Below are 20,855 nucleotides of genomic sequence, written 5' to 3'. Positions count from 1 at the left end.
GATCTCGGTAGATTAGGGTCATCCATTGTGCTGTTAGAGTTTCTCCTCTTCCAGAATTCGACCTTCAAGCGATACTGGCGACTCTATTGGTTTTATGATACAAGGTCACACTAAAGGGGATGTATAAAAGCGTGACCAATCAGTCATTACGATACAGTTTTGTTTCTAGGCTCCATGTTTCTGTCTCTGGTCGTCTTGTGATGCCAGCAAATGTTGTTTTTCTGCATCGCTTGATCGAAAGCAGCTTGGTGGACAGCAAAACACATGTGTGTCGTCCATCTTCAAAAGCTGTGCCCACACTCTGTAGAAAAGACTTGAAACAAAAACAAACGAAATTTCTTATGAAAATGACAGTCGATCTAAGCAAGCTTTTACAGTTGATTCTGCATAGATCTCATGACTCGACAAAACTCAATATTACTGAACCACTTCAATTTTTTATCTAATCTTTTTTGATAATATGAACAGAATTATATGCATAATTATATGTAAATATAGATATATATATAAATGATTAATTAATTATATGTATATATATAATATATATATATGTATACATATATATATATATATATATATATATATATATGATCAATTAATTATATGTTTATATTATATATATATATATATATATATATATATATATATCTATATATATATATTGGGGGAGGCGGGGGTGGGGGTGGAGTTTAACTTTCGGTCTTGTGATGAATGTGTCAACGACCTCACCTGGCCGTGAATTCTTGGAAATTAATTGAAGCTAGGAGTGTCCTTCCATCAAAAACATTCAGTACATAGAGCTGCGGTTATTCTCATGACAACTTCCTTGTTCATTTTCTCATCATATTTTTAATGCTATTTTTCGAATCTTGTCCACGTGATCCGCACAGAAAACCATGCAACATATCACAAGACATGCCCTGTATCGACTTACGTAGACTCATGATCAGCTACGATAATCTTACATATCAAGATTAAAGCAACTTCGTAATCCAATTCGTAAAATAAACGTCAGAATTGTTCGAATGCAATGTAACCAAAGGGAACTATAGAGGTGATCAGAAAACACGAACACGATTGAATAACGCACATCTGTATATAAGTATAGGATTAGAAGGCGTTTGTTCCTAAGAAAGATAAAAACTTTACTGACGTTGACGTAGGTGGGACACTGTTCATGCCAATGAGGTACTGCGGACTACATGTAGTACTGTGAGGGGGTTCATCTTCATGTTACGGTCTCTTCGGTACAGTTAATGTGTTTTCGTAATTGCATATCACAAAAACACAAATCACAAAAACACATCATTTGTAAGTTAAATAAGATGTATTTGCTTTTGGTTTTGAAATGGTTTTGGGTAAATACAATTATACAGACATTTAGTTGATGTAGAGTGTTTGTACAACAGTAGTGCTATATATAGACAATGTTATAATATAAGCGTTGTGAAACAACTACACTGTACATAGTTTGTAAAATAATGACAAATAAAACTACTTTATTATATTATATTATATTGTATAGTCACACCATTTGGGTTGAAAATGTTAACTAGGAAAGATGCACTTGTGCAGAAAATGTCCAAACAAATAAAAAAAAAATATGAAAGACAAATTAGTAACAGATAGTAAAATTATTTCTAAAACAGACGAAAAAGATAGCAGTGGTTTGTATAATGCTCCAGGTAATTTGTGCTCACAACGATCCATAGCCGGCGATGAAGAAGCTTATGACCACGCCCACTACTTTGTCACCGATGGCCAGTCTTGGGGAGGTGATGCCTATAACGTTGACGATGATACTCGCAGCGGCTAGCAAACAAGCAGCCAAAGAATTCACTCCTGCAATGACATTAAACAAGGACAAGTGTTACAGCAACAACGATGATCATTGTAATACTCATCCTCCTGTACCAATATTAATCAAGAATGGTAATAACACAGAAGATAATTGTCATTGTAGAAACAATTATTGGAATTATGATATTACTACAAAAAGTGATAAAATAAAGTCAGTTGTACAAATGATGATTAGCAATGCAAAATATACATTCTGAATGTCTTTCTCAGCACTCATAAATGGTGACATCACAAACTCTTTACCTACTATGCAAAGAAGACAATAATATAAAATTGGATTTCTTATTTTTATTTCTTTTTAATTTTACCGTCATTGAGGCATTAAGGCATACACGAAAATATTTAGAATGATGCACACACAAAAAACATACACAGATAAAACTTGTATCACATGGTTTGACAAGTAATTTAATTTGAAAATTGATATGATTATGCAGTGTGAATGTCGAGGAAAATGATTACAAAATCCGTAATGGTAATTTTTAGCATAATGTTTCGTTATATACTTAGTGGTTGTCACATTTCTGTAACCAGATTTACATAATTATAAAGCAAATTCTCACAAATGATAAACCTCAGTCTCTAGGTTGGTGTTAAAAAAAAAAGTTTCCTATGATCGGCATTATACCCAAAATTACAGCTGTCAAATACGCAAAATATTATGTTAAATTTGCACACACGCACACACACACACACACAAATTATCGCCCTCAGCTATGTTCGGTAATTGATATCGCTTTGTTTTGTTGTTTTTTGTTTACATCTATTGCAATTTCCCATCTATACAGACTCCTTTTCACTGGTACTTAATCCAATACTATTTTGGCATTGAATTCTCGGAGATTGCTTTCCTGGTTCAGTCAATTCGGGGGATTTACAATAGCTGCAAGATATTTGCCGATGGAGGCGCAATAGTGCTTTGGCAGACTTTGGTTGTGGAGTCTACTTTATGGTACAGGCGATATCAGCCAATACATGATACGCTCTATTCAAGAACGAGTCTAAAAGTAAAACGGTATAGAAAGTGGTTCAATCAATGATTTGAATCACACTTGAGATTTTTGTTCTCTCCATTGAATACATCTATTTTATGTCAGAGTTCCTTGACACGAAAATATCGTAATTAATAAAATTGCTCTAAGGTAGGTATACCCTATGGATGGTACTCCATGAGACTCTCTCCCTAATCTTTAATCTTTAGATGCGTTGGGTGTCTGATTAATACAACAGTACTAAAACATACCATAATTTGGTTGCATTCCTTACAGTTGTCTGTTACCTTATATACTGATATAATCGATACTTTGTAGGACATACACCTGTTTACTCCTGGATAAAAATATACAGCCAACAACGTTTTGAGAGTTTGGGCTTTATATAGCTTGACCTTTACATCTCCAATTCCTCTATGAAAAAAAGCAGCAGCTATTTACTGCTTCATTTAAATTTTGCTATTTCCTCTCAACGTGAAAAGCATTATGAAACGGAAGCATGCGCAAGGTTTGATATTAAACAGTTCTCGACTTTTGTGATGATATTAGTCATTGAATTCTCCAGATTTGAAGAGAATATTTTGAAGACTTCGGAGGCAGTTTTTTTTTCCCTTTAGATATTCTTCTGTCGCAAAATACTTGTGACTATCATAAAGATGTAATATTGTGTAATGAATAGATAATTCACTGCTAGGAGTGATCCTTTAACATGGGCAGTACTGGTCATAAAGAAGGGAATGTGACAAACCGTCGGCTACCAGTGCCGGGCTGTGGAGGAGAACGGCAAGAGGAGTCTTCAAAATGAAACAGAGGAACTGGAGACCACATCCGATTCCGAGTAGAATGTACAGTAATTCACTCTGTCAAGCAACAGAAACGAAATCACCATAGCGAGTTATCTTGTTTTGATAATCGATACAATAATAGAGTAATAGAAGAATTAGTCATGATTTGAAAAAGGTGTATCATTAAGTGCGGATGTATCCTATTGGAATCAGTCGTAGTAGTATAGTGGCTGGAGCCATATTGACAGCAGCTAATTATTGTACGGCTTGTCATAGAAGTTATCATAATTATTATTATAGAACAAATACTTGCTAATATAGCGCTTACAGAAACGAGTAATAGTTGCAACAACAACAACAACACATGCCATTTTATTGTTACAAGTATAATAATTCAGTAAGAGTATCAAAATAGGGGCAAGTGTTGAATACATTATAAGAACAGTAGTCACAAGTGAGCGGGGTAGGAGTGGGGGAGTGGAAGGGGATATTGCCTCACCAAATTGTTAAACATGCAAGAAGTGTCCGTTTATTGAGTTCCAGACGGACTCCATTTATTTTTGTGAGGTTTGTGCGTACATAGCGAAAACTACATTTTGACTTGTTCATACGTGTTTTATGTAGTTCCTTAAGGGAGCATTTGGCAATTCATTTGGGTGGCGAAGAAGGTGGTTTCTTGACTTCTTTGTTTGCCCCTCAACCAACAAACTGTGCCTTTCCTGAAGGAATCATGTGACATCTTAATTAATCTTCTTTAATCTAGAAAGTCATAAACTTAAAAAGCTACAAAAAGCTGAAAATGCTGCATGTACATATCAGCAGCTATAGCTGCCGCATAGACACCAGCATGTTGACATCAATGCCCCAATTCCTATCCTAATCCGATACAGAGGACCTCTCTACGAACTTCTCTGCAAACTTCGCCATGATATATAGTTATCGTCTTTACGACTCTTTTAGGTTGTTCATTTGTGAAGATCGCTAAGTTACACTTCAAGATTGACAATCAATGACGGGTTATAAATGCGGATATAGGTTGAATGAGCATTGGATTGAATCTTTTAATACTTGCGTTTATATCAACCTTCCCCACTCATAAAGATATAAACAAAGCAAGAAAATACATCCTGTCAATCATGCGCTATAACTAAACAAACTTTTAATGAAAAAGGTTAGTACCTCTTCGTCATCTCCACGATCGTAGTCACTGAGATAGATCAGAGACCTAACGAGGATGAACAATGCAGCCAACCAGAACAAGATTCCCATGATCAGCTGAGCTCTGAAACATAACACATAATTTTGACTGTCTTCGAGTTGATAGACGGATCGCCTATAAAGAGCACTAGCATTTGTCTTTAAGACGCTCTTTGGGACCCATGCAGCTACGAAGGTATGCACAGTTGTTCTTTAGGATTTGACTTTACTTTGACAAGATACTTCTTGATACCACTGGTGCATACAGAGCGCAATATTTCCTCGCATACGGAGTTTGTTTGATCGCCTAACTAAAATTCGCGAATGTCACTGAGTCAGAGCTTTTGAACTCGTGAACTCATGAACTGTAAAAGGAAACTATAATAAGATTTTAAACCGGCATTTCACTTTAACGATTTACAGGTCTTAATGTAGGCGACATTAATGATAATCTAAATTATTTGCTTTCCGTCCAAGTCAAGTGCTAAAACGTATAGCCGTTATTATTTCGGATATGTATTGATAAAGAAGGTGATGTGGTGCAATATATATTATATATATATTACTCAACCTCATTTCGGTATTAGTATTTCGGATATGTAGCTCGTAAAAGATTATGATGGGGGGCAAAATGACTGAACATCTCTTCACATTAGGATTTTTCCGGGGGGGGGGGGGTCGAAAGTATAAGAGGCGGTGGAGACAGAGCCAAAGTTGCGCAGATTTATGATTAAAAAAAGCAGGACAAAGGCAATTCTACAAAAAACATTATTTCATACTACGTTGTAGTTTGAAATATCAGGAGATAATATAAAGGTTCCATGACTCTCTGGGGATTCCCCTTGGAACGATATAAAAATGTCAAAAAGTATCAAGGATAGATAAGAAGGTTCGATAACATGGCAGGAGTGTCTAGATGTGTCTAAGATGTTTAAGGATAATAATACACAACGGTTCTGAATGGTTTCTCAGTTGAGTTTTAGAACATCTCTCTTAAAGATTCAAGAAAATATCTGTTGAATAGTTATATTTACTTTTTTCAGTCGGAAAATATGTATCTTTGACTTTAATTTTATCCTGATTAAAGAACAAGACTCTTTGTTTCTGAAAACATGAAGACCATTATTTGTTTAAAATTCAGATTACGAATCACTGGCTCGTGTTAAACTTAGAAAAGGTTTTTCTCAGATTATAAGTAACGAACACTCAGGTTTTTTAAATGGTCGTTGCTTCAGGAAAAACCATTCGCTTAGCATTCAAAATGATTGATATCTTAAATGCTATGCAAAACAGAGATCCGTTTGGTGGTAGACATTTTGAAAGCATTCAATGATTAGACGAATTGGATAAATTATCTTTACATTGAGGAGCACTCTGTGGAGTCCAGAATCATTTGTAATCATAGTACATGTAAAATCATCTATATTCAATAAGTTGTGACAAGAACAATGATAAACTGCACGCCTTTTTTTCTAACTGCAAAATGCCAATTTCATTGATTTTATTCCATCAAAACATTAATATTATGTACGATAACAACTGCTTTCTGTTTATACTTGCTTTGGGCATAGTTGAATAATCAGCAAATAAATAGAAGAATTTATAGATAGAAACTCACTGCAGTTCTCTGAGAATGGCCTTTTCCCCTGTCTCAGATACGAAAGATCTCCAAATAACCACTACAGCACCGGACGCATCCAAAAAACAGCTTAACTGCAAGAAAAGGGAATGGACATAATTAGAATTTGCTTCGTTACTCTCAATAATGGATTGATTGATCCGCTAATTCACTTTTTCCCGTATAGGGACATAGTCTTTGTGGTTGCCTCTACCACGCGTGGGACTGGCGAGAGTTTGCATCCATCAGTCCCATCTGAAGAACCCCAGACAACCGTGAATAGATTCCTATCGTCAAAAGCACTTTATAAAGGCTCTATAGAAAAAAAAAACTTGCCCATTCATTAATCATGACTTGAATGTTAACTGCAACAAGGCGCAAGATATACAGTGAAATGACATTCTCTGAAACAGCGCGTATGTGAGCAGACATGAGATTTGAGAGTACTATAAGTATCTCCGGGTGTCTTATGCATACATGAAAGATCTTACTTCGATGGATCGACAGTGAATAGTATTATCAAACTATTATCGGAAGTCACTGGTTATCAAACTATATACCTATTTGTGTTTGTTACCCACGCCGATGAAAATCGGCAGGGGGTTATGTAAAGGGTTCCGTATGTTTGTTTGTTTGTTTGTTTGTTTGTTTGTTTTTTTGTTTTTTGTTTGTTTGTTTGTTTGTTTGTTTGTTTGTTTGTTTGTTTGTTTGTATGTTTGTTTGTTTGTCTGTTTGTTTGTTTGTTTGTTTGTGTACAAGATAACAAGAGAACGGGTAAACGGATTTGCACGAAATGTTCAGGGAATGTTTGGATAATGACAGGAAAGAATCGATTAGATTTTGGTGATAATCGGTTGACCCTTGCAAATTCTGTGTGACCTTGAAGTTTTGACCCCATGGTATAGTGACCATTCCGAAAATTTCCCGTTTCTCACTTTGCGATTTTCCGCTACCATACGAACACATAAACTCCCCAACGATCCGACTTCGCTGCTCAAATGTTCGTAAGAATTCCGAAATTTACGTTTAGGCCTATTTGAGGGACTATGTCCTTCTAGATTTATGAAAGTTCGTTCTCCGTCATCACAAACTGGCCCGTATTTTGATGATTTTTCAAATTAACATTGATTGTTTTTTTCGTTAGAGGAGCATTTTGCTCGGTCGCAGTCACACTGCACGATATGCGTGCTCAATGTCAATGCGTGTGCAAGGCCGCTGAAAATGCATCGCGCTCTACACTGTTGGTGCAAAATTGCACCGGGGACGTTGCGGCGCTCGTTGGTAGCCGAATACTGGTGCAGTAGACATTTGCATTCAACCCTTGCATTGAATAATTCCCGTAGACACTAATCATAGGGGTAATTGCCTAGGGGGTACGTAAATTTTGTTTTTCTTTTTTGCTTTTGTGGATACCATCAAAGATCGTACACTCATACGACCTTTGATATTTGATGATTTTTCAAATTAACATTGATTGTTTTTTTCGTTGGAGGAGCATTTTGCTCGGTCGCAGTCACACTGCACGATATGCGTGCTCAATGTCAATGCGTGTGCAAGGCCGCTGAAAATGCATCGCGCTCTACACTGTTGGTGCAAAATTGCACCGGGGACGTTGCGGCGCTCGTTGGTGGCCGAATACTGGTGCAGTAGACATTTGCATTCAACCCTTGCATTGAATAATTCCCGTAGACACTATTTCATAGGGGTAATTGCCTAGGGGGTACGTAAATTTTGTTTTTCTTTTTTGCTTTTGTGGATACCATCAAAAATCGTACACTCATACGACCTTTGATATTTGATGATTTTTCAAATTAACATTGATTGTTTTTTTCGTTAGAGGAGCATTTTGCTCGGTCGCAGTCACACTGCACGATATGCGTGCTCAATGTCAATCCGTGTGCAAGGCCGCTGAAAATGCATCGCGCTCTACACTGTTGGTGCAAAATTGCACCGGGGACGTTGCGGCGCTCGTTGGTGGCCGAATACTGGTGCAGTAGACATTTGCATTCAACCCTTGCATTGAATAATTCCCGTAGACACTATTTCATAGAGGGGTAATTGCCTAGGGGGTACGTAAATTTTGTTTTTCTTTTTTGCTTTTGTGGATACCATCAAAGATCGTACACTCATACGACCTTTGATATCATCACACTCTCGGCTTGCTATAATCAAAATATCCCGTAAGAAAACGGCGTATTTCTCGATTTTTAGCGCTTTTTCCGCGACCCGTCGTGTAGACAATACTCTTAAAACTGGACTTAATTCGCGCGCGCTTGGAAAAGTTCCGATTCTGCACTTTTGACGGTGGAATTTGGGATTTTCGATGGATTTTTGGAGGAGACTTAAGGACTTTCCTGTACGTGAATGAGTGTTAATACCGTATGTGTAATGATGTGATTTGCGTGTGATGTGACTGTAGAACCAAAGATCGTACACTTCAGTGTACGATCTTTGGTAGAACTCACTGGCTGGTGATAAAGCACACTGGCAATTAAGTGGCCGAATTCTGGTAGATGACCGAATGCACATTATGTTTACCCCGACTTTGTACTTAGGCGTGGGTCTGCCGCCTTTGACGGCCCCTCTCTAGTTTGTTTGTTTGTTTGTTTGTTTGTTTGTTTGTTTGTTTGTTTGTTTCAATTGACTGGCGCGCTGATGGGTAAACGTGGTTTCTCCCTCAAAACAGAAAGAAAAACTTCGGAAAGCTAGTACCATGACCCTGGATGTTGATTATTGTTCATCAGCCCAATCTCGAACAAAGACTGGAATGGTCTGCGAGTTGATTTGTCTTTGCGACGCAGATGTTTCTTCCCTGTCGGTGTTGATGTGGCATGGTAAAAGGCAACTTCGCCCACTCACATCTCGCTGCCATAGATAATTTGTGAGATTTCTTCGCCTTTTCACTTCCAACCAACTACGGAATCTCGTGACATAACAGAGCTATTGATTTTCTCAGATTAACCTTCTAATGTAATTATGTAGAATTGCTTTCACATTTCGATTGCATTTAGCAAGTAGAAAAATTGACTAAATATCGCATGAAATAACGCATTAACGAAAGTCGCGAAGTACCGGAATTAGACATCCCTATATACTGCCAATCTCTCTCGATCATCCTGGTGACAATTTTTGTGCACTAACAGCCAATAAAAATAGATCAATGTAGTTTTTGTTCTGTGTTCGTCGTATTAAAAAGTAGAAACAAACGGAAATTCAACTTATTTACATTATTTTTACTTTTTGTTTCTAATCGCTTATCCAAGCGAGGCCGTCGTGGCAAACTAAAGAGTCTATACAATGTGAACTCCCATTTGAACTTTTACAACTCTTCAATATAACAGTATGATAACATTCACCTGTACATCTTCAAGGCTAAATGTATGGAAGCGGTACAAAGACGTTTCATACCCACTAACATAAACAACATGTTTCTGGCAGGGATATCTAATACATTATTTTTATTGCATCATTATCATAAAGTATCAATCGCTGGACTACAATAAACTTTATTACAGAAAACTCTGTTAAAAATCAACCCGAGTTTTTCTCAGGTAAACAGTTAATGCAACAGCCCCTTGATTTCATTAGAGTTGGCCATCTCGAACTAACTGGACATGTAGATGTGTGTAGTATGCTCGTTTATTTTATTTTTATCTATTTTATACTGCAGGGTTGGCCTGTTCAGCAAAGGTGCCATGTAGTTACAATAAACATCGTTCTACGTGAAAATACAAAACACATAACACTTATAAGCAACATTGTAAACTACAGACATGGAAAGTGGGTTAATGGTAAATAAGTACACGTAGATACATGGATATATAGCACTGTTATAAATCAATTGAATCAATAATAGGGCTTTGCATCACTTTTTAAATCTACTTTAAATCTATTACGCCTACCACTAATAAAAAGTCAAAAATATCAATGGTCCTGATATAGATCCATGCGAGATACCTTATTTGAGCTTCAAAATTCACTAGAGCAATTATTCACTGTAACAAAATTGCCTCCTGTTTCTCAAGTAGCATTTCATCCAGTCGGATCCTTTCCCTTTAACAACATACTACTGAAATTTTGCAAGAATACATTTGTTGTTGTGGAATTATATCAAAGGTCTTGCGTAGATATAAAAAAATACCTCCAGTAACAGGTTTGTGGTCTATTCTAACACACAAATGATCTGTAATTTCAAATAAACATGTAGAAGTAGAACAAGATGGTGTAAACCCTGATTGACAATTTGCAAGGAGTTTATTAACATTTGAATATGCATGAAGTTGATCATGTATTGCTCTCTCCATTTTTTTTTTTTTTGGGGGGGGGGGGACAAGGCAGGTATAGCACTGAAATTGGTCTAAAATTATCAATATCAATCAGAAGATTCCCTTACGTAAAATGAAGTAATTTTGCTGTATCAAAATCTTGTAGAATAATACACTTTTACAAAGTCGCATTGAATAAATGGGTCAAAGGGTCACCTATCTACTCTGCAGTCACTTTAAGAAGCTTATAGGATGAATAAAAAACGAAACGACATCATTATGTTACTAATTATCACCGTGATGTTTGCATGGAGGCGATTGCGTTTGGCAACCTCTGTTTGACTTCGCTGATACAGGACACCAAGATAGAAGAAGATGATCCCTATCAGACCTATTGTTGCAGAGCGACAAATACAACTCGATAGATATCATGCAAACGTATCGCTTGAGTACATATGTATGTATTATAGTCTACCTCCAATAATGTTTGCAGCCGCCAAAATTCGATAGGCAGACAGACAACGCGATTGCAGTTTCGTCATGTCTTTCGATTGTTGCGGTAAGCTGCCATAGTAGGCCTACTTTATCAAGTACAGTTTCACTCTCTGAGTAGTCATCACAATTTACTCAAAGTAGTAACCTCACATCACGAGTTCGACACCAACAAGTCATACACCTCACGTGTCATACAGCCATCGGGTTGTGAATGTGTGCATCTCACAAACTCGACGTCAACAAGTCGTACAGCTCACTAGTTATAAAGCTCATATAAGTCATACAGCCCACGAGTCATACAATCCACGAGTCATACAGCTCACGAGTTATACAGTTCACGAATCATACCCCGGTAAGTGCAGAAGGTCCATGAGCTCGACATCAGTAAATAGGCCCATGGGCCATACGGTGCACCAGATCGACACTAATCTAATAGAACCCATGAGCTCGACACTGGGCAAAAAAGGCCCATGAAACCGACTTACACCACGTAGGCTGTATGTCTTGTATAATATATAACTCGTCGGTGTATGACTCATAGACGTTTCTTCAGTATCTAGCTCTTGGGCAGTATGACTCGTGGGTGTCGAGTTCGTGGGACATGACTCCTCTATAGACAATACTCACTGCGAATGCAAAAGCAGAAGCACTTCTTGATCTCTTGGATTCAACTGTACAATGCAAACAAAGTGAGATGAATGTGGTTACGCTGATGCAAATATTCCAGAAACTTTAACAGTGAATTTTGTCCAAAAATGCAGAAAGTTATCCCAATGCAGGAGGAGCCTAAATGTAATATTTACAGAAAAAGTCGCATGGAATTAAGAACCGGTATTTGTTCTTGTTATTTCTCGCAAGGTTTCCTTTGTGCAACCGTTTGTAACAAACAAGCAAAAAGAATGACGTGCTTTGCAACTGTATATATCGAATACGTTGGCGTTTTATATTTTAATGAGTAATATTTGATGCTGGCTCATATTTTCAAATAAAATTGAAAACAAAAAACACACCTTGTTTAACACGGCGTATACGACAAGCAATATCTCGTCCGCACGCACATGGTTTTAGATTATAGTATTATTTACTGCAAAATCGTTGACCTTTTGACCTCGGACCTTGTACGACTTAACCAATATTCGAAATTCGATCTTTAGGTGATGTACTTGTGGTGTGCGTTTTGTGGTCATAGATCAAAGCTGAGGAAAGTTGTTGAGAGCACACTGAATATATGGCGCTTATTCAAATCCAATTTCAATTTCAATTTCAATTTATTTTCGTATTTCTCGATGGAAAATACATGGTATATAACAAAATATAATACAGAATGTCCAGCTTGGATACATGAAGAAATAGGAATACAGAAGTAATACATAACGGTCGATGTGTTATTTTCAATCAAAGTAAAGGATGCGAAGAGAAATACGATGGAACCTACTAAAAGCAAAGCTTGTTGAGTGTAGGTCCCAACAAAAGCCTAGTGAGGGGAACAGAATGAGAAGCACGGGTACAATTAAGACCAAAAGCAAGGATAAACAAGAGAATGACTATTACTCGGGGCACAGAAGATTCTTCTCACATGTATTTATGTGTGTGATAAAATGAGAACAAGTAACCACATGCTGCACACTATAGCAGTTGCTCTAATAGCAATTTTGACATGGGAGTGATAATGACATGACTACTTAAGTACTATATAATTTTAGGGTTTAAACATTCCGGCTTCCATGGACACGGGGAAAGATTTGAAAAATGGAGAACATGAATCAATTGCAATTCCTATATGTGATATACCAGCCAGCTGCAATGACGCATAAAAGTTCCGAAAAAAAGTTCATCAAAAAGTGGCATTTTAACCTTTGACCTTATCGGCATTCGCAAATATTCGAACATGAATGACATCTTTAGGTGATGTAGCCTACTTGTGAGGTGAATTTGGCGGTCATAGCTCAATGCTGTGGAAGCTTTTGAGAGTACACCATAATACTGTTAGTACAGTGCAGGGAAAGTTAATTAAATTTTGGCCTTTGAACTTGTCGGACTGCACCCATATTCAAACCTGACCGCCATCTTTAGGTTATGTACCTGCGATGTGAGTTTGGTGATCGGAGTTCGAAGGTGTGGAAAGTTAAGAGAGTACATCTAATTGTTGAAGACGTAAAAGTGACGAATTTGTCTCGCTTCCGCCACGCGGGCATGATTAAAACCTGTCCACAATACTGAGGAACAGGAATTGAGTTAAATGGTGCATTTGGTAAAATATACAATGCAGTATGAGTGTAATCGATACTTAAACAATATGTTGCTCATAATATGTCATGTTACTTTGATGAGATCACGATTATTTTTGCACCCGATACACCTTAAAGGCTAATTTCACGGAGCACACTAACAATATGTGCAGGGTGCGAATGTCGAAGAAATGGGCAAGTCCAACATTCGTATTTTAGTCTGCGAAAGATTGCCAAACCTGCGGCGGGATTCGCAAGCGATGTCAACTGTTCGTGGGTGTCATTTTTTGTTCGCCGGTGATTTAAAAAAGAAAAAGATTCTTGCTAACGTCTTATGCACACTGATCTACCTCTGCCTGTTTTGCCTTATTATTATTTTTTTTTTTTTGGGGGGGGGGGTGCACGCTTACAACAAACTCGTTGCTTCTAGAGAATGAGCCCATCTTAGCATCACTTTGTTTGGTTCTCCAAGTGAGAAAAGTTTCCACCTCCCTGGTTATTCCTATCTCTTTGTCCATTTCTTCGTTTTAACACTGTCTCTGATTTATGTACTTGATCAGAATTGAACCTCTTTCATTCAATTTGATTTTTCGTATAAATTTTCGTCGTAACTTTACAGTATTCGAAATGGGATAACCACAGTAGTAAAAAAGATACATTCAAACTCACACAAACCTTTGTTCCATGACGCTATGATGTTCTACATGAGGGTTTCGGCTAATCAAATTGTCAGTTTATTCAGGGAGATGAAGAATTCTGAACAAGACGAAAAAACAAAAGTTAACAACATTTACTTACCAAAACAAAAGATACCTAGGATGATGAGGAGCGCAGCGGAGACATAGCCGAGGACTCTGGCTGTTTTCCAGAGACGATCCTCCCGAACTGAGAAACATACCAGAGATATCGTTTTGTCGGCGCTGTCTGAAGAAGAAGAAGAGAATAGAGTATTCCTTTAACATCATTCTTATTATGTAGGGCTATTAACAATTTAGGAGATTTTTTTTCAACAAATGTTAGTATCTCGCATGATTCCCTCGGCCAGTGTTTGTCAATGCTTTATACAGTAAATAGTTTCAATTCAGCAGCTTGCACCGACCTGACATAAACTGTCATCACTAGAAGAAAACGCACCATGAAACCTTTAAAAATCACAAGACATTTTGCAGATTAATACTGTGTTCGTGATATGATGCCAAAGCAGCCAAGTATCTAAAAGTAAGATTTGTCACCGGCGCGAACGGATATAAAATCTTCCATGAAAATTATTTACTTTGAGGAACGTTTCAGGCTTCCTCAAGGTATGTTTTGAAGGTTGAGGAGAGCGGGAACGTGCTTTCTGGAAACGTTACGAGTGAGTAGGTCCCATTCAGGACCACACCCACATCCAAGAAAGAATACAAGGTGTGCCTTGAAACCATCCATTACTAAAAGGGTTTGACCCTTAGTTCACGCTTTTGTTCTTGCTTTGTTTGGTTTTTTTTCTGGTTAATTCGGCCCTTCTAGGTCTTCATTAAGTGTGGGAAAGTATAGACTTGCCTAATAAGTCTTCGTATTTTTCATCGCGAACACAACATCCACTTAGTATCTTTCTTTATTTTTTTTTCGTAAAAATTATACAAATACAAATACATCAGCATCTTATGGTAATAATATATCGTAATGCTGCGTAACGGAAAGTAGTACATACCAAGTAGAGGCTTATGACTTATACTCGGGCTGTGCCTGTCGGAGAGTGTGATGGACATTTTTCGCTTTCAATCAAAGATATAAGACAGAAAATAAGTGTCCAAAGTTGACTTTTTCCTGCATGGATTAGCAGATGTTGATTGTCTTCTCAGCACCGAAGCTAAGCCACTGTTTGGAACGTCTTAACTTTTACTCATCCATTTATCAAGGGAAGACGCTAGTGAAATACACAGAACATGCAGCGTCTGGTAAAACGACAAGAATAGTAGGATCACGTAATGAAAGATGACATCGGTTTGTTGTTATGCCTTACTGTATCGAGAGTTTACCCTATAGTCATGTGCCTAGGTATTTTTCCCTTCCTTGACTTCCGTAATTCATTTTAAGATAATGGTCTTACTCGTTTACTTGCCAACTGGCGTGGTGGTAAAGTTACTTCCGGGTAGAAAGTAATTTTCATACGATCAGGAAATAAGCTTGACCGTGTAGAAGTGCATGATGTGTCCGAATGTGAAATACATACATGGGAGTATGAAGGCAGTATATCTTAGGAGTAGATAATTTAGATCTTTCCTCGGAATGATAAAATTGGAAACTTCTTTATGAGAGAAGGTGGAGCGATACTATAGATTTCCCGTGAATTTATTCTGACCCCGAAAAAGAAATCTACCGTTATTCTCAGTACAAAAGGATTGCGTACGCGAGTGACATGGTGTTAGTCATTAATTTCCTTTTGTGAAAAGCTCTTGAGGTGTATTACCGAAAGATTTCATACACGATGTTGGGACAATGCATAATTTCGTGGCGTTTGCAAAAGTTTAGGAATATTACTGCAATGATGGGTAGTAGGCTGACATGAATTTCAAACATCACGGCAGGCGCCACGCTTTTAAAAGTGGGGGGGGGGAGCAGTTTATCATTTCTGGTGCCACTTCCGGGTTTCTTCAGCTTGCAAGCAACAACAACAACAACATCCTTAACAAAGCCGTCTTGTACAACTTGCTTTCGCCTTCCAATTGACATCGCCTAATATAACAAGCAAAACAACATTAACCAAAGGGGAGGGGGGAGGCAAGTGGTTAGACCCTATGTATTCCTTATGTATTATGCAAAAAAAAAAAAAGTGGGGGCGAGCTTAGCGAACAAATTAATGGGCTGATTTAAATTCACATTATCAAATAGCGCGCTATTTCGTCATCGGGTTATGAAAATCCAAGCTCAAGATTCTGAAAATAACACCTTTTTTTCGAAACATCGGGCTGATGTGAAAACGCCTAGAGTGATCGCGGCTCTTTACGTGAATGGTTGGAGAATTAAGATTGGCATTGTTTGCAGGATAACAACAGAAATGTCTACCAGCCATGGCATCTTTCCTCATTGTCATTGGCAGTCATTGACCTTGGATTGGCAGATTGGCATCTCTGGTATCCCTTCAAATCTATTGCCCTAACGATAGGGGCTTTGTTTGAAACAGCAGATGCATATTATAGAAGAACCGAAGGAGTTTGTTATCACTTCTCAAACTGACGCGTACACGAGTTGGTATACTAAAGTTATTTATTTTTAATGGCACATAGTGACATAAGATACAGTAAATCACATCCTCTTGCATCAAATGACTTTATGCATCAAATTACTGTATCTTATGTCACTATGTGTCATTAATTCATCTATTCATTTATTCCATTTTGTTTTCACAGAGTACCCCATTTCCAAAGGGCTCCTGCATACAAACAACACAAAATAGGACATACAAAGCTGCATACAAAAATACAGTAAGATTAAGATGATATACAGCGTGTCCCAGAAAAAACGAAACCGAGTTTCATTGCAATTCTTTGCGATCATAATCACATATTTGCTTTATGAGTTGTACATGGATTGAAAGATACTTATCTTCTTTCATTTGATGCACAACTCATTGTTTCAAATTCGTGCATGACTGAGTTAGAACAATAGACAGCAGTGCTACTAAATTTTCATTTGCACGAGCAAATATTGACTTTGAATGAGTTTTTCAGACTTTTTCAGCAATCTTTTGCAAAAAAAATAAAATCATAGCCTTAATATCCGTTCTTTTTCCTTTCATATGATATCCCACGCCTCGAAAATGATCAACGCCTGCTCGAGAAAACTTAATTTGAAAATATGCTTCTATTTTACCCAGATAGATGGATAAACAAGGAGCCATTAGCTTTCCCGACATGCCTAACTTGGCAGATAACAATGACCTTCATGCTTCAATTAATTTACACAAACATGAAGGGAGGGGGTAAAAGAGATTGTTACTGACGGTTCGGTTGTGAATAGGGTCTTAAATTAGCACATGATCATGAGCTTGCCTGACCATCCAGCTAACTACAGAGCAAAGGGTGTTCATCAGCGGAATGTTTGGGAAGGTGGGGTGGGATAAACGGACCGAAAAAACCTTCCGAGTCCCCCACCCCGAAAAAAAGACGACTTTCTGTCCGGCACTTGCACCTTTGAAATGTCAGAAGCGCAAGTTCAGTGATAAATAAATGTGATGTACCCTCTCTTTCTACTTCACCTCCTCCTTCGAAAACCTCAAAACCCTGTCAGTGATGAAGGACTAACCACAAGTGAGGGAAATGTAGAGAGGAATGAAAACAGTGAAATAAGTTTGAGGTATAAAATCATAAAATGTGTATCATTGTTGGGTGGTAGAAGGCTTCACGGTGCACCACGTATTCTTTCTGGAGTATGTGAGTGGCCCTGAAAAGGGCCTACCCAATCCCGACGTTTCGGCAAGCATGTTCTCGCCGTTCTCATGCCTTGAGAACGGCGAGAACATGCTTTCCGAAACGTCGGGATTGGGTAGGCCCTTTTCAGGGCCACTCACATACTCCAGAAAGAATACGTGGTGCACCGTGAAGCCTTCTACCACCCAACGTTCTACCACCACGGAAGCCTTCAAAGGTGTATCATTGTTGTAATGTTGATTCCCACAGCCATTGGACTGCGTGCAACCTGAGCATACTCACGATATTAGCCTTCAATAATGCTGATTATGTCTCATAGCTTATTCTAAATAAATGACAACAAAGGGCTTTCCGTCTCATACAGCATTCTCTGTAAATATCCCCCCCCCCCCCGAACAACATTCACTGTAGCACTGTGGTTGTTTTGTGTGAATTCAATGGTGCAGATGAGCCCATTGTCTAATGCTAAGTCGGGGGAGCTGAATGCTTGTTTTTCGACTATCCGTAGAATCGGTAGAAATGAAGCATGTTTTCATGCAAATTTTTCTCAAGCACGCGTTATTCATATTTGACGCGTTAGGACTCATATGCAAGAAGAAAATATGAATATTTCGCTAATGAACTTTGTTTTTCGAAAACGTAACGTTAAAAGTCTGAAAAATTCACTTAAAGTCACCATTTGCGCGTGCAAATGAAAATTTGGTAGCACTGCTGTTCATTGTTCTATAACTCAGTTATGCATGAACGTTGTATACATCAAAATGAAAGAAGAAAAGTCTATCTTTCCATTGATGTATATCTCACACAAGAAAATGTATGATTTCGAGAGTAAAAAGTTGCATGGAATCTCGGTTTCGTTTTTTTTTCTGGGACACGCTGTATATCAAAATTAACTTAGAAACTGAATACAAAAAATAAGATTAACTAGAACTAGGCCTAGATCTGGACAATTAGAAAACGGGAAACACTTAAACTTACCAGTACTCGTTTTTGAGGGGAAGTCATCTCCACTCTCTCTGCGTTCGATAGATCTCTGGTAGAAGTCCTGGTCGATGTCTTTGTCAACCCTGGCCTTCCCACTCGACCCTTCATCCTCAGGACCTTCACTCACCGAGTTCGCTGTCAACTCCTGGTCATACTCGTAGCCTCGTTCGATCACGCAGCCGTCCTCTAGTGAATCATTCAGGACTGGCATTGCCTGGACTGACAAAACAACGAAGAAAAGGGCGTAGAAGTGTATGATAATCATATGGTTTGTCTTCGCCTTCAGACCAGACTGCCAACAATAAAGGACCTAAAAATTACGCATCCATTCTTTACTGAACCATGGCGGTCAACAGACATAAAACTAAAAGTTAGCCTATACTTACCATCTCTCAGAAGCCATCAGGGTCTTAACTTTTTATGTCGATGGGATCTTACTTGTTTTACTATCGCCAGCTTATAACTGCAGTCTTGTCACAGACACGTTATGAACAGAGTACGGATAGCCTCCTCGCTTTGTCAACGACTTTTATCAGGTGGACATACTAGTAGATACTTGAGTGCCTCTCAAGATTGTTCGGGATTATCGCAACCCCAGGAATTTTGCCAGTTATCTTTCCAGTCTGGTTTAAAGGCCCCGTGACTTTTTTCTTGTCACATTAAATCCCATGTGACTTCCGCTGATGTGAATGAGTCTACTCATCACAAATTCATAACTTGATTTTAAATTAAAACGTTACGACGTATGACACTTACATGTACTGAATCAATTGATTTTATTTTCAGTCTAAAGTGAAGTCAGGTGAAATAAGCATAACAATACATAATTGTACGCACCTTGCCTTAACCCCAGGTACAGCAGGTCATTATAAAAACACATATCTTATGAAGTGAAGGTTTCTTGCCAAAAGCTCAACCCGGAACAGTTTTTGACAGAGACTATCATCAATCAATCGACGTTTCCTCCATGTAATACACCGTCTCTGTATAGGACTACCTATCTAAATTTTATGCATGCTTTGTTCACAAAAGATTGCCGTAACAATCAAAGCTTGCCCTATCTATACGTAACAACATCCGATGAATGCTACAGTGAATTCCTGCTCAAGAAAATTGAAAATGGAGGGGCAGGTGCATAAAATTGTTTGATACTAGAATGTGAAGGAAAAGAAACATGATTACAGAAATGGTCGCCTCCATGAGACCTGTCGTGTTATCATGCGTTTGTGCACCAGTTAGAGGTACATTGGATAACAATTTGGCATTATGACAAATAATATAGTAAAAACTGCTCATAGCGGCCACCTAAGAGAGAAAAAGGAAATGACCGTTATAGACAGGGTCTTTAAACATGGTTTCTCTGGAGGGGAAATTGTAGTGGTCGTATCCGACAGGTGGCCGCTGGGGCAGGTTTGACTGTATTCCAGCTGACTTTACGATTCAAAATATCACGAAAGGCAAGAGAGTTTTGTTGTTCTTCTTGCTGTTGTTTTGTTGCTTTTACACAGGCGGAGTATAGTGGGCGCAGAAAGAGAAAACTGCATTAAAAAAGGGGAAAAAAAGACTAACAATTCGTCATACATAATCATTTCAAGGATTCCTGTACAGGAAGTTCACCTGGACCTTGAGTTCAGGGGAACTTTAAGTTAACCCTAGATTAGTACATGTTTGCACTTTGACAAAACCAAGAGAATATGTCGATGCAGTTCCTCATCATAATGTGTAATATAACACCGGCAGTGTTCATATTCATCTGGCTATCATTTACTGAACTTCTTTCACTTTGTTCAGAAAATCTTCAGCTCACTATAATTTTGGGGAAATCCATCTTAGAATAATATTTGTCCCGTAAGGCATTACAATAACATCACTTGTTTCTACTTTCTATATCTTAATTTTGTTTCAGTTTTGGGTTCCTATTTTTGTCATACAGTAATATCATTTACACAACATGATATGTGCTGTAATGATTTCTCCATGTTTTTGTTTATCTGGAGACTAGGGGTTAAAATAATGTGCTTA

At 38.0% G+C, this 20,855-nt stretch overlaps 1 protein-coding gene across 1 annotated transcript; it reads right to left on the bottom strand.

Annotated features, from left to right (window-relative positions):
- Positions 1 to 1,696: 1,696 nt before the first annotated feature.
- LOC139716964 (transmembrane protein 163a-like) lies at positions 1,697 to 19,044 on the bottom strand. Its single transcript, XM_071628488.1, has 7 exons — positions 18,828 to 19,044; positions 14,239 to 14,364; positions 11,840 to 11,883; positions 6,453 to 6,547; positions 4,817 to 4,919; positions 3,601 to 3,712; positions 1,697 to 1,842 (listed from the first exon to the last, which is right to left on the bottom strand). Exons 1-7 carry the CDS (start codon positions 19,042 to 19,044, stop codon positions 1,697 to 1,699), a joined length of 843 nt encoding a protein of 280 aa, XP_071484589.1.
- Positions 19,045 to 20,855: the final 1,811 nt, after the last annotated feature.

The sequence above is a fragment of the Diadema antillarum genome, unplaced genomic scaffold, assembly GCF_040938485.1.
Source record: "Diadema antillarum isolate AM-2024a unplaced genomic scaffold, OU_Dant_1.0 scf00000071, whole genome shotgun sequence".
NCBI lineage: Eukaryota > Metazoa > Echinodermata > Echinoidea > Diadematoida > Diadematidae > Diadema > Diadema antillarum.
The sequence above is the reverse complement of the archived record's forward strand: the minus strand, read 5'-3'. Positions and strand labels throughout refer to the sequence as shown.

What these genes read in the sequence shown, in the direction of transcription:
- LOC139716964 (XM_071628488.1), bottom strand. Translation starts at nt 19,044, where the DNA reads ATGCCAGTCCTGAATGATTCACTAGAGGACGGCTGCGTGATCGAACGA. An exon ending in GCCATTCTCAGAGAACTGCA is followed by an intron (nt 4,920 to 6,452) that starts GTGAGTTTCTAT and finishes GTTATGTTTCAG; the next exon opens with AGCTCAGCTGATCATGGGAA. An exon ending in CCCGGCACTGGTAGCCGACG is followed by an intron (nt 1,843 to 3,600) that starts GTTTGTCACATT and finishes ATGTCATTGCAG; the next exon opens with GAGTGAATTCTTTGGCTGCT.